The sequence below is a fragment of the Cavia porcellus genome, unplaced genomic scaffold (assembly GCF_034190915.1).
Source record: "Cavia porcellus strain 051 isolate PalLab524CR breed Dunkin Hartley unplaced genomic scaffold, mCavPor4.1 scaffold_11, whole genome shotgun sequence".
In the NCBI taxonomy this organism is placed as follows: domain Eukaryota; kingdom Metazoa; phylum Chordata; class Mammalia; order Rodentia; family Caviidae; genus Cavia; species Cavia porcellus.
The window spans coordinates 63,971,141-63,985,139 of NW_026947494.1; the positions used below are offsets into that span (position 1 = coordinate 63,971,141).

General features: G+C 36.9%; 1 protein-coding gene across 1 annotated transcript in view; it reads left to right on the top strand.

Moving 5' to 3' along the window:
* The window catches only part of Ankrd31 (ankyrin repeat domain 31), a 241,722-nt gene that overhangs the window by 15,855 nt on the left and 211,868 nt on the right, over positions 1–13,999 (top strand). The window contains exon 3 of the mRNA XM_063258367.1: positions 9,456–9,562. Coding sequence (XP_063114437.1) covers positions 9,456–9,562 — 107 coding nt within the window. The remainder of the gene's footprint in view (positions 1–9,455; positions 9,563–13,999) is intronic.

The following is a 13,999-nucleotide window of genomic DNA, read 5'->3' on the forward strand; positions in this document are numbered from 1 at the left end:
TGCCTTAGAGCCAGCCAATTATGGACTGAAATCTCAACAAACTGAGCTAAATTAACCTTTCCTCCCTTATTTTGTCAGTGTTGGATATTTTGTATTCAGCAAACCAACTAAGATAGAATTTGGTGCCAGAGAAGTGGGGTAATTGCTGTGACTGCCTGACCATGCAGTTCAAAAGCCTTTGTAACTGGTTCATGGAATGGGAAAGAGTTAGAAAAGGTTTGTAGATGGCGGGCTGACAAAGTAGAGTTGGAATGCCTTAGACTGTACTTGATGGGAGATTCTCATCAGAGTTTGGAAGACCAGAAGCCTGATAGAAATGTCGCTGGTAAAGACCGTGCTCACGAGGCTTCTGCTGGGAAGAAGGAGTGCATTGGTTGTTGGGACTCCAGCTATATGTCTTATGCTTGGCAGAATGTTTGTCTGCATTTTGTCCATGTCTAGAGACTTCTCCTGAGACTGAGATTAAGGGCAGTGGAGTAATTAATTTTGTAGAAGAAATTTCAAAGCAGTCTAATGTTGAGGTGATGGCATGACTATTGCTGGGGTCTTTTAGCCAGATTTATGTTGGGAATCAAGCAAAGGACTTTGCAGAATGATTTAAAACCTTTTGAGTTTGGCCAGAAATAAAGCTACAGTAAAGCTATGGACTGCAAAGATAGAGCAATGGAGATCTTGATTGCTGAGAAGAACGGAGAATAGGAAAGATGGCCTGAAGGCATCACACTTAGCAGCAGGACTCCACCTTTTGCGGCCTCAAAATTGCAAAAGTGAAAGACTGCTTTGAGAGGTGACAGTCTAGGGAAGTTCTTCCTTTGGATTTGGTTCATAGGTATTCCATCCCAACAGCCAGAAGAGAAGCAAGCGTGGTACTACTCCAGCTAGCAGTGGACCCCTGCATCGTCCATATGGTACTAGTTTGGGGTGCATGCGGAATGCAAAAGTTGTGGAATCAGGAAGGGTTTCACCCAGGTTTCAGGAGGCCTGGGACACCAGGCAGTATGCATGTGAGAGGCAATGTGTAAATCTGTGAGTGTAAAGCCAAAGGTGGATTGGCGACCCCAGAAGTTTGGAGAAGTCAGGAATTTGGGTCATCTGAAAAAAAATGCAAGGAGGAGCAAAGTGGACCCATGAGAGAAGCTGTGGAACTACTACCACTTGCGACAGTGCTATGGAGGATAACCACCCAGTCCTTGGAGTTCACAACTTGCCACAGATTGCTGAGGATGCTAGGAGTGGAACTATGGGATTTAATGTTTGCCCTGCTGGATTTTTCTCTTGCTTTGCTCCCATTACTTTCTACCTCTGTTTGTGACTTTTAGAATGAAAAGTGTTTATCTTGTGCCGTCAAGTGTTGGGAGTACTTTCTTTTTCATTTGTATCAGGGCTATAAGCCCTGATAAGAGTTTGCCTTAAATCTCAAAGAAGACTTTGGACTTGGACTTTTTAGCAGGGTTGAAACTATTACAGCTTTAGCAACTCTTAGAGATGGACTAAATATCTTTCACATAAAGGAATGTTCAGTCTTTGGGGGGCAGGGGTAGGATGCTATGGTTTGTGTCTTGATGTATTCCCTAAACTCATGCAGTCATAGGTAGGGTTTTTTTCAGAGTAGGACTTTTCAGAGTGTGTGATCTAGGATTGATTCATGGTTCAATGCTAGGCTCAAGGGCACTAAGATTCAGAGTGTGAGTGCTACTTGCACTAAGCAGCCTAGGTAAGATATAATGGTTAGAAAAAGCAATGGTCATCCCTTTTTGCTTTTCTGCTTTCTGCCCTCCATGAAGTATTTCTCCTCTGCTGGACTACACTGCCATAGAGCCAGCCAATTATGTACTAAAGCCGCTACAAACTGTGAGCTAAATAAATCTTTCCTCCCTTAACTTACGGGTGTTGGGTATTTTGTCTCAGAAACAAAAGAGTAACCAGGACAATCATGAAGATGTGGCCTTGGTGTCTGTGTTTGGTTCCTTACCCCTTCTGCTCTGGCACTTGCTCTGCCCTTCTTCCAGGATGCTGTGTACTAAGCAGCTTTGTTCTGCCACCCCTTTTGCCATGGTGTCTCTGATTGGAGCCAGCAATAAGTTGTTGGTTTGTGTATTATGTCTCAATGGTGAGAAAGGTGTCTAATAGATCAACTCTATCTGGTTTCCATCAAAATACACATTGGTTATTTAGTTAAGAAAAACATAAATATGCTTATGTATATGTGTGTGTGTGTGTGTGTATATATATATATAACACTCACAATGATTCTATCCTCCTAAGTTTTGGGTCTAACACTCCTAAGTTTTGGGTCTAACACTCACAGTGATTCTAGTCTCCTAAGTTTTGGGGTACTGGTATGTGCCACCATGCCAGTCATAATTTTTTATTTTGAAAAGCAGTTTCACTAAATTACCAGGCTGGATTTGAACTTCCCTCCTCCTGCTTCAATCTCCCAAAGTGCTGGGATTATAAGCATGTACCACCACACCCAGTCAAATTGTTGCTTTTTAATTGAGAATGCACTCTTAGTCTGTAATGGTGGTGTACTATAGTAAAGTAGCAAGTTTTCTTTTTGTCTGATACTGGTGTCAGCTGTATCTTCATCATTCACTGGTACCAGTGCAGATGTGTCTCACCTTGATTGGCTTCTTAAATGTCAACCTATTCTTGGTAGACTTTCATGAATTTACTAGGTTGTGTGTGCTACTTAACCTTAAGCTTCATGACAGAACCATACTGTTCCACCATCAGCATTGGTAAAATTATGGTTCTCAGTCTTGACTCCTTCTTTGGGCTTTCATTGCCATAGCAAGTGGTATATATCTCCCCAATTGCTGCTGTGTAAAAAAATGGTACCAGTTCTGCACCAAAGGTGTCTACTTTAATTTTTGAGGTTATATTATCCTGTATTACATATTATTTAATGAATTAATATTTCTGGTATTTCTTAGTATAATCACAAATATCACTGTCCTAATACTTGTACCATTGCTTACTTTTCTGACTATTATCATAGAATAATAGCCTGAAAAAAGTCTTGCTGTTGAGGAGTATAACTGTCAGCTTTTCTTACATATGACCTCTAAAAAGATGGATTTTACTACAACACAGGACAAATTCATGGACATCAATGTATTATTTATTTATAGTTATTTGTATTTCAATTGCCTGCATGTGTCCTAAATATTTCATTTTATTATTGATTTATAAGATCATTTTATATATTAAAGATAGCAAATTTGTATCAGACTTTATTGTAGATGCAGTAATTTCCAGGTTATTTTTTTTATTTAAGGAGAAAAAGAAAAAAACAGAAAAAGGGTACAAGTTATACAGAATTTCAGAAAAAATAAACAGTAGGAAATCACTAGTTAATAGATTACATATTGTTATCTTAGAAATAGTTGTTCAAGTTACAAAATTAAAGCATATAAAGTGGACTTTCAAACAGTGAGACTGGAAACAGTTTTGTTCAATGATCCCACAAAACTCAGTAATATGGTTATCTATCTTATTATATATGTAGTTATATTCTTTAGAGCACTTTCTTTTCCTTTCTTTTGTACAGTGACAATTACACATTTTCAGTTTTATTACTCTCACAGTTCTTATTACTTTTTTTTGGAAGAGAGTAAAACCAAATGTGACATAACAGAACAGAGTCAGATCAAGAGGATGGACATAATAGATAATGTAAAAATAAAATACTAGGTGATCAACAATGGTTACCATACTGCCTCTTGCTATCTTAAAAAGAATTGCCTATATCATCAGTTATGATAAAATTGAACAAAATAATAAAGAATAAAACCAAAACATTGGAGACATTACAGGACTTTAAAAGAAGGTAATAGTCAACCAGAATGGGTGTCATAATGAATCTTACTGTCTTTACAGTTTTGCCTATACTTTTGAACTTGGTACTATCAAGCAAAGCAGAATAGAGGAAAATCAGTCAAAGCAAGATGGTGAGGGCTATACAGGGTTTCAAATCAAGTTAATAGGAAATCAAAGTGGGTTACTATAATGTATCCTATTTTTTTATTTTTCCCTTAATTAAAAAGATAAAAATAAAAAAGTAAATAATTTAAAAAAAGGAGACTGAGATAAAAGAGGGCATAACAACAAAACAGTGCAGGTCAAAGCATAACCATTTAAGCAAAATAGTGTTTCACCACAAGATATCCTGACATAAAAGTAGTTACCATAGTGTCTCTTCTCTTGAAATCTTTGAGTATAACTTCATATACTGTAGCACCAAATATATCAAGACAATGTAAAACCATTCAAGAGAATGACAGTATTACAGGGTATTTAGAACTGTCTATCAGAAAATGAACAATGGTTTCTGTATAATCTCCTTGTCTATAAAAGTTTTTGCTTATCACATATAATAAAATCCAATAAGATACAACCTATTAAGACTGATGGAGACAGAAGAATAAAAGCTTGATGGGACTTCAAAGCAAGATGATACTAAATCAGCACTAGCTATTATGATGTCTTGTTTTCTCCAAAAATAGCTGTTTCTACCATCCAATCTTCTCTGCCTCATTTCAAGTTATGTTTTTAATGTTATGTGTGAAATACTTTATTTTGAAAAAATTTTAAGTATTTGTAGTATTTTATTTTGAAGAAGTTTTTTTTTTTAATTTAAGGAGAAAAGAAAAAAAAAGCAGAGAAAGGGTACAAGTTATACAGATTTACAGAAAAAAAACAGTAGGAAATCACTAGTTAATGGATTACATATTGTCATCTTAGAAATAATTGTTCAAGTCACAAAATTACAGCTTGTAAAGTGGACATTCGAACAATGATACTGCAAACAGTTCTGTTCAATGATCCAATAAAACTCTGTGATATCATTTTCTATCTTATACACTTAAATATACATGCAGTTATATAGTTTAGAGCACTTTCTTTTCCTCTTTTTTGTACAATGACTGTTACACATTTTGGGTTTCATTGCTCCCACGGTTCTTAATACTTTTTTGGAAGAGAGTAAAACCAAATGTGACATAACAGAACAGAATCGGTCAAGTCAAGAGGGTGGACATAATAGATAATGTAAAAACATAATACAAGGTGATCAACAATGGTTACCATAATGCCTCCCTCTATCTCTAATAGAATTGCCTATATCATTAGTTATAATACGATTGAACAAAACAGTAAAGAATAAAACTGACAAAACCAAAACATTGGAGACATTGTAGGTCTTCAAAAGTAGATAAAAGTCAACGAGAATGGGCATTATAATGAATCTCATTATCTTCACAGCTGACACCTAAACTTTCGAACCTGATACTACCCAGCAAAACAGAATAGGGGAACATCAGTCAAAAACAAGATGGTGAGAGTAATACAGGGCTTTAAATCGAGATAATGGAAAGTCAAAGTGGGTTACTATAATATATCCTGCTCTTTTTTTTCCTTTAATTAAAAGGATAAAAATAAAAAAGTAAATAATGGAGTGGAAATTGAGATAAAAGAGGGCATAACAGCGAAACAGTGCAGATCAAAACATAACCATTTAAGCAGAATAGTGTTTCACCACAAGATAATCCTGACCTAAAAGTAGTTACCATATTGTCTCTTTCCTTGAAATCCTTGACTACAACTTCGTATACTGTAGCATTAAGTATATCAAAACAATGTAAAACCATTCAAGAGAATGACAGCATTACAGAGTATTTACAATCGACTAACAGAAAATGAACAATGGTTTCTGTATAATCTCCTTGTCTTTAAAAGGTTTTTGCTTATACTATCGTACATAATAAAATCCAGTAAGATACAACCTATTTAGACCATTGGAGACAGAAGAACAAAAGCTAGATGAGACTTCAAAACAAGATGATACTAAATCAGTATTACCTATTAAGATGTCATTTTCTCCAAAATAGCTGTTCCTATCATCCAATCTTCTCTGCCTCATTTCTGTTGAGCTCTTTTTCTGTCAGTAGCTGTCAGTTTGTCTTCTTCATTTTGTTCTCTGCTCCATTCGTTGTGGCCTCCCCGCCACTATTTCTGGATTCTTTGTATTTTTCTTTTTTTAGAATATCCTGCAATACTCTCTGTAGAGTTGAATTGGTGGTTGCAAATTCCCCCAGTTCCTCTTTATCCTGGAAGCACCTTGTTTTTCCATCAATTTCCAGGGACAGTTGTGCAGGATATCTCAATCTTGGCTGGAGATTATTATCTTTCAAAGCTTGAATTATTTCCCCCCACGCTCTTCGTGATTTGATGGTTTGTGCAGAGAAATCTGCTGTAATTCTGATGGGCGTTCCCTTGTAAGTGGTCTATTTCTTGTCTCTGACAGCTTTTAATATTCTGTTCTTGTATTGAATTTCTGGAATTTTTATTATTATATGCCTGGGTGTTGCTCTGTTTGGGTTGTAGGTAGCTGGGGTCCTGTATGCCTCATACATCTGAGTATCTTTACCTTTTGCTAAATTAGGAAAATTCTCCTGGATTATTTCTGTGAGTAGCTTTTGTAGTTCACTTGTTTGTGTCCCTATTTCTTCTTTTATGTTCTTAATCCTTAAATTATGGATCCTCTTATCATCTTCTTGTCTTTGTATTATTGCTGTTTGTTTCTTTGTTATTTTTAAGAAGTTTTTCATTTCATTCTCCCATATTACAAGTCTGCCCTCCAGTTCAGATAGTCTGTCCTTAGTTTCTTTCAAGCTGTTATGCCAGTCTTCGATAGACTTCTTAGTTTTTTGGTAGTCCCTTTGAACCTGCTTCACGTATTCTATGCTTTCTCTGTTTTCTCCATCAAACAATTCTCCCCTCTTTTTCTGTTCTTTCATTCCACCATCTGTTTTTTCTTGGGTGGTGCTTAGCATTTCTCTAACTATTCTGCATACTTCTAGCTTCAGGTCATTGATAACTTCATTCCTGAATTGATCTATGAGGCTCTCTATATGGCGCTTTATGTCTATTGGTGCGGTGTCCGCTATTGCCTGTTTCTCAGAATTGGGGGCCGAGGAGCCTTTCTTGTTGCTGCCTCTTCCCATATTCTCTGTTCCTTATATATGCAAGCTTATATAGGAGACCCAGCTTCTCTCCCTGTCAGCCACAGCCTGATCGAATTGCGCCGGTTAGGTGTTCCCGCCCACCGCAGCGCACCAGGGAGTTACGGACCAGGCAGCCTATGCGGGGCCCGCCCATCCCGGCCACTGTCAGGCTCTGGGATCTGGGTTGGGCCAGACTACCGGGTCCGCCAGCAGCGTCACACAGGCCAGGCACTTCTCACCAATCCCGCCCGAAAGGGGGATGTGTGGCTGGAGTTGCCACCGCGCCCTGCTTCCGCAGGACTGCCCGGGCCCAGAAAGTCCTCCGCTGGAGTCAAACTGTGGTAGAGTGTCAGTTTCTCTCACTCACCTCACCACAAGTCAGTGCACACCTCCCTGCCCGTCCTGTTTTCGACTCCGTTCGCAGATTACCGTTCTCAGAGCTTCCGCGCGTCTCCCTCCTTGCTGAGCCTTGCTGTAGAGGCAGTCGCCGCATGGCGGGAAACCCAAATCGCGGCTTCCAATGGCGCAGGGTCCAGCCTCCACACTGAGGCTTTTCTGTTCCTGTTTTAGCACCAGGACTGCATTGCACGTTGGTTTCTCTCAGCCCAGTTCGTTCCTGAGTCAGCAGTTTATATCTCCACCTGCTCATGTCTCCTTACTCCGTACCCTTCCTGACTTCTGAACCAAGCCTTTCAGAGAGCCTCCGTAGTATCTGTTATCTGTCCACCATGTTCTCCCAGAAGTCTGAAGAAGTTTTAAGTATTTGTAGTCTAGTTTGCTTTCTCTCAAGAGTTTTTTTGGTCAAATAAAAATGTTACCTACTTTGGCACTATAAAATATATTTTTCTTTTTATTTTCATTTATTATACTTATATATTTTCTATTTATATGTTCTTTTTCTTTTTGGGGTTTTTTGATACCAGGAATTGAACCCAGGATGACTTGTGCTTGCCAGGCAAGTACTGTGCCACTGAGATATATCCCTAGTCCCTACAATTATGTCTTGAATGTGAGAAAAGAAAGGATATATTTTTTTCAAATGGTTAACCAGTTTTACTTCAGTATTGCTGAGTAATGCATAATCTGTTTATTTTATTTTAATTTTTTTAGTTTATTAAAGTTTATTGGTATAATTTATATAGAATAATCATATTCATTGTAGGAAATTTGTATCTGTACATGATATATTTTAATTCCTCTTTTCTCCCCATTCCTTTTCCTTCCTTTCAAACTCCCATCCCCTCCGCATTGACAAAGCTCTGTTTTCATTTTATCCTTTATTTCTCATTTTTCTCTTCTTTTTTTCCTCCTCCTCCATCCTTAGTTCCCTTTCTCTTTTGAACAGTTTCTTCCTATTTCACAATATCTGTTGTACATTTTTGTCCTTAGTTACATTTTCAGCTTGGAGATGCCTCAAAAAATTAGGATTAGAGGTCCCATTCCACCCAGCTATTCCCCTTCTAGGTATCTTCCTGGAAGAATTGAAAGCATCATACCACAGTGATATATGTATACTCCTCCTGTTCATAGTGGCACAATTTGTAGTAGTTAAAACTTGGAGACAGTCCAAATGCCCGTCAACCAATGAATGGATAAAAAATGTGGTTTTAAAAAAAATACGATGGCGTATTACTCAGCCATAAAGATAAAATTAAGACATTTATTCATAGCTAAATGGATGGACCTTGAGACTATAATCACAAGTGAAGTAAATCGTGTACACATGTAAATATCATATTATGTCTCTAGTGTGAGAAAGCCTTTAAAATGCATTATTGTCATATATTTTCATACACATATAAACACATTTTCTGAGTCACGGAAGTTGGGAAGTGCAGCATTGCTGCTAAAAGATTCAGTTCTTCTTCAAAATTTTTTTTTTCATTGAGACAGAGTCTTGCAGTGTAGTTCAGGCTGACCTTGAACTCACTATGTAGCACAAAGTGGCCTCAAATTTGTGGTGATTCTCCTGTCTCAGCTTGCCAAGTGCTAAGATTACAGGCATGCACCACCACACCTGGTCCAAGATTCAGTTCTTGATGATGATTCTCTTTCTCGCTTGCAGATAGCTGTTGTCTTGCTGTGTGCGTACATGTCTTCTTTGTGCTCACAAGAGAGATTCTAGACTTTCCTTTTTATAAAGATACTAATCCCATCATGAGAATTCTAGTCTCATGAATTGATCTCAACACAATTAACTCCTCAGCCCCTACAAAATGATTGTGTGTGTGTGTGTGTGTGTGTGTGTGTGTGTGTGATACTGAGGGTTGAACTAGGATCAACCCTCAGGATCAGGTTACCACTACCTGATATTACATATAGGTTCCATTGTACCCAGCTACAAAATGATTTTTTATGACATTTTTCAGTGTCATATGAGTGTCACTGAGTTATTGTTAAAGCAGATCAATAAAACTAATACAAATTTATGATTATATTTCATTCTAGGCACACTTTCTCCTGAGATTCAACTTGGAGGCAAACTCAGAGAAGACTCACAGCAAATGAATAAAGATAAAATGATGTCCATTCTTACTGAGGATTCAGTATTACAGGTGTGTAGCATGTTGACTGAATACATATTAAAAATCAGAAATGTTACTTCTCAAAGTGGCAAATTGCTAATGATAATTTTCTTTGTGTAGTATTTTGCTTCTTTTCCTAACAGTTTTTACCTCTCTGTTTGCTCTATATTGATGAAGGCTAGTTGTTATAGGTGGGATTAAAATACCTCCCTCATTGCTTTCTTCTTCTGGTTGAATTATGAAAATGAAACAAAGTTTAACATGGGATATGAAAATTGTAAACACCTTCTTCATTTTATGTTAGCAATCAAGTTAAATTAGAAGAAGACACTAAACTGTGTAGTATAACTTGAGATATGACCCACTAAGTTTTGTGAGTATATGTGTGAAAATACATATACACATAACCTACAAATTTTGTTTAAATGCAAGCACTATGGAAAAAAGTAATGTATGTTACCATTTGCCAGTTGGCACTTTGGCATACTTTTCTTAGTCATACAAAGATACCTACTTAACAAAATTGAGAGCATTTCCATAGAGTGATTCTGAGAGATAGTTTAATGTTATAGCCAGGAAGGTTTTGTCTTGGTTACTTTGCTGTCACTGCAGAGACAAAATACCTGATGCTCAAAATGAGGGAAGGAAAAGTGTACTTAACTTACGGTTTGTAGAGGTTTTAACGTATTCTCAGTTGGCTCCAATGCAGAGTGATGTGGCTGAAGGGCAACCATTCATGGTGACTCTAGCAGAAGACCACAGTGCAACAAAAACAAAAGGGGCAAAAGAGAGGAGCAAGCCTGTTTCCTTTCGTTATATTGTATACAGGCTATCTGCTCCAGGGTGAGTGCAGCACTCAAACTGGCAGCCCCAGTACTAGACAATGGACCAGCCACAAAGGTTAGATTCAGCCAACTTCGAGAAGCATGCCCCCATCACCAAATAAGGTTTTGGGAAGACATCCAGACACAAACCATATCATGGTTATTACATAGTTATCTCTGGTAAAAAAGAGAAATTCACTGGTTTTTTTTGAAATCGCTATTTATATTTGGCTTCTAATATGTTTAAAATTTTGCATGGCAACTCAGAGTAAAGAAAAAAATAACATTTTCCTTCTATCTTCAATAACTATTACCAGTCAGTGTAGGCCACCTGTAGAATCAGGTATAAAAGAATGCAAAAGAGCCCTCTACGTACTGGAGATCCAAAGGATCCAGTGAAAAGTCTAGGCCTGGCACTCACTGCAGAGTCCTGTGTGAGTCTGTGTCGCAGACCAAAGAATCTGTGCTGAAAAGCTGAAGAGTCTGTACTGACAGCCTGGAAGTGGGCATCCAAAGGGAATGGAGAAGACTGGAGCTTCTCTGAAGAAACAGAAGCAAGACTTCCTTCTTTTTCTTTTTATTACCCCCAGCTGCAAACCTTTTGGTTAGTGCCACTAATACCTGAGGAGTGGGTCTACCATTCAGTCATATCTAGAACTATGCTAAACCAGTCAACTGGGTGTTTTTTTTTTTTCTTCACATCAACACCTAAGGTAATTGTCACAGTAACTGTAAAATGAGACACATTTTTCCACTTGCTTTGTAAGCATTTGCTGTGTAATTGTCACACCAGGCCCTCAATTGTACCTTAGTGCATGGTTCTGAATACTGTCAAACTGCTGACTATTTTCAAAATAGGGATTGCTAGACCTGTACTTGGATAGAATTTGGCAATGTATATTTTTAAAAACCCTTCTGAGTAATCTCTGGTAGTCAGCTGGAACAGTTGCTTAGATTATTGAAAAGTTAATTAATCAAGAGGACTTGCAGAGTTAATGAATGTGTCATTCAGAAGTTTATCATCAGATGGTAAATAAGTCATCTGATATGTTATGGCTTATATCTATATGTCCCCCCCAAAGCCTCATGTGCTCATTGGTGTGGCTTTGGGGAAGTGGCTGTATGTACAGTGTTGTGATAATTAAATTGGTTTACCATGGTTCTTATCTGATTGTAAATAATGGAAGGCCCAACATGGGTGTGGATGGTATCAACCAATAGACTTATAGCCTGAATGGAATATAAAGGGACAGAAAAGAAAGCGGCTGCTTCTTGCTGCTTCCTGCCTGCCCTCTTATATACTTTTTCCCCTGCGATGTCCTTCTCATGCTGCTCTGCCTCGGAGCCAGCCAACAGTATGGAAAACACTACAGACTGTTTATTTTACAATAAACCTTTCCTCCTTTAACTTGTGAATATTGGATATTTTTTTTTTTTTTTTGTCATTGTCTTTTTCGTTTTTATCGGTACCAGGGATCAAACTCACGACTGCCTGCTTGCAAGGCAGGCGCTTATGTCACTGAGCTAAATCCCCAGCCCCAAATATTGATATTTTGTTCCAGCAACAAAGATGTAACTAAGACATGGTGATTATGAGTTTGTTTTAAAATTAGGATGAGAAGAATAAATGAAGTACTTAATATTTGTCTCTCTTTTCACTCATTGGAAAACTAGATTTCCCTTACATCCTTGCTTTCTTTTCTGTCTACAATAAAAATTAGACAGTGTAACATTATTTAAACATCTGTTACAATTGTTAGTATCATTTCCTAAATTGACATGTTGCTACTTTCATCCACTTTTTATGTTTATTCTGTGACAATAAACTGTTTGAAATTTATGAGAGAAATTGATTTTGTCAACTATAGAAGTGTAAAGCTCTGAGACACTTTCAAGTTACTTGAAAGAAAAGATACATCTGTATAACAAAGCAGATTTCTAAATAAATTCTAGTTACTCAGATTTGTAAATAAATTCTACCTAACGACTGAGATACCAAGTGACATTTCAACCTCAAAAGAGTATTTTAGAATTAATGTTCTGTTTCAAATAAGGATAAATAACACAAAATTAGAGATTTTTGTCTTGATTTATACCATGCTAATTTTTTAAATTCAGGCAAAAGAATTTTATATTTATTATTTTGGGAGAGGGTCTCATAATACCTTTTCTAGCTTTTACATGTGTTTTTAATTTCTTACAGTTTTAAAATTTTATGTGGATAAATTTTTATTTTCTTTGGAGAATTTAGTGATATATTGGGAAAGATGATTGAAAACATTGAATGTCAAAACAGTATATTTTATGGTTAATTTTGTATGTCAACTTGGCTCAGCTATGGGATATCCAGGTAATTGCTCAAATATTCTTTGATGATGTTTAGATGAGATTAGCATTTAAATTAGTGGTCTTCAGTAATTTAATGCCTTTCATCTTGTGGTGGGCTTCATGCAGTGCTTGTTTCAGGGAGAGGGAACAAGTGGGAAAAAGAATTCTTCAGAAAACTGCATTTGAATTTCATCAGAATCATCAGCTTTTCTGTGTTTTTGGATTTTGGTCTTCAGACTTCATCTGTATCATCAGCTATTCTGGTTGTCTGCCAGCTTTCAGATTATAATGCACCTTTGGCTCTGTGTATCTCAAACCTGATAGCCTACTGCAGATTTGGGCTTACAATCCATAATTGCAAGGGCCATCTCATTATAACAAATCTGTTTTTCTGTACACATATCATATTGGTATTTTTATCTGGAGATCCCTCAATAAAGAGTAGATATTTCTAGTCCCATAAACAAAGATCATCTGTAAGATGCTGGTTTGACAGGGAATAATTATTATTCAATCTTGCAATAATTTGAGCATGCCAATACTTCCACCTTTTTGCTCTCTGAAATACAGGACTTTTTTTATGTGAGAGATGTGAATCTAGGTTGAATTCTTCTCCTTTCTGCAGCCTCTTTTATTCATTCTTACTGGTTTTGAAGGTGGAATCAGTGGAGTTGTTTGATAAACATGTAATAGAAGAAGGATAAAGGTAGGAAAGACCCAAGTTTATGGAGAAATTGTATATATATGCATGCCATATGTTGTAACATACCTATTGGTATTAATATCTTTACCTAATTAGTCGTGCCTTACTTGTCCTATATCTGATCATTACCTTTAATGATCATTTTGACTTTGGGGAAAGCCAGGAAGTTGTATAGTGCTAGATCCAGTGAAGAAGGTGTGTTAAGACCCTATAATATTTCTATAAGTCCTTATTTCTGTCGAATGGCACCTGACAGCAGCATTCATTGTTTCTGATTATACCTTGTAAAGATACTCACAAAAGAGGACTTCCAGGCCTGTCCCAGAAAATGGCAAGAGTAATGGGGTAAGAATGTTCAAAGTGAGAGGGTATATTTTGAGGGAAATTAATGATATTATGTGTTTTACTGTGATATTTTTATAATTCAAACACTATTTTTAGATAGTACTTGGTATACCCTGTTGAATTAACGTTTGAGAATTTTAGGTTTATTTGATGAAATTCCTTCTTATCTGTGGGTCTCTTGAGTTTCATAAAGTCTGAGAGTAATAATAGTAACAATTCTTTTTATAGTGATGAATGTTAGTATGCTCTAAAACCTTAAAATGGAAG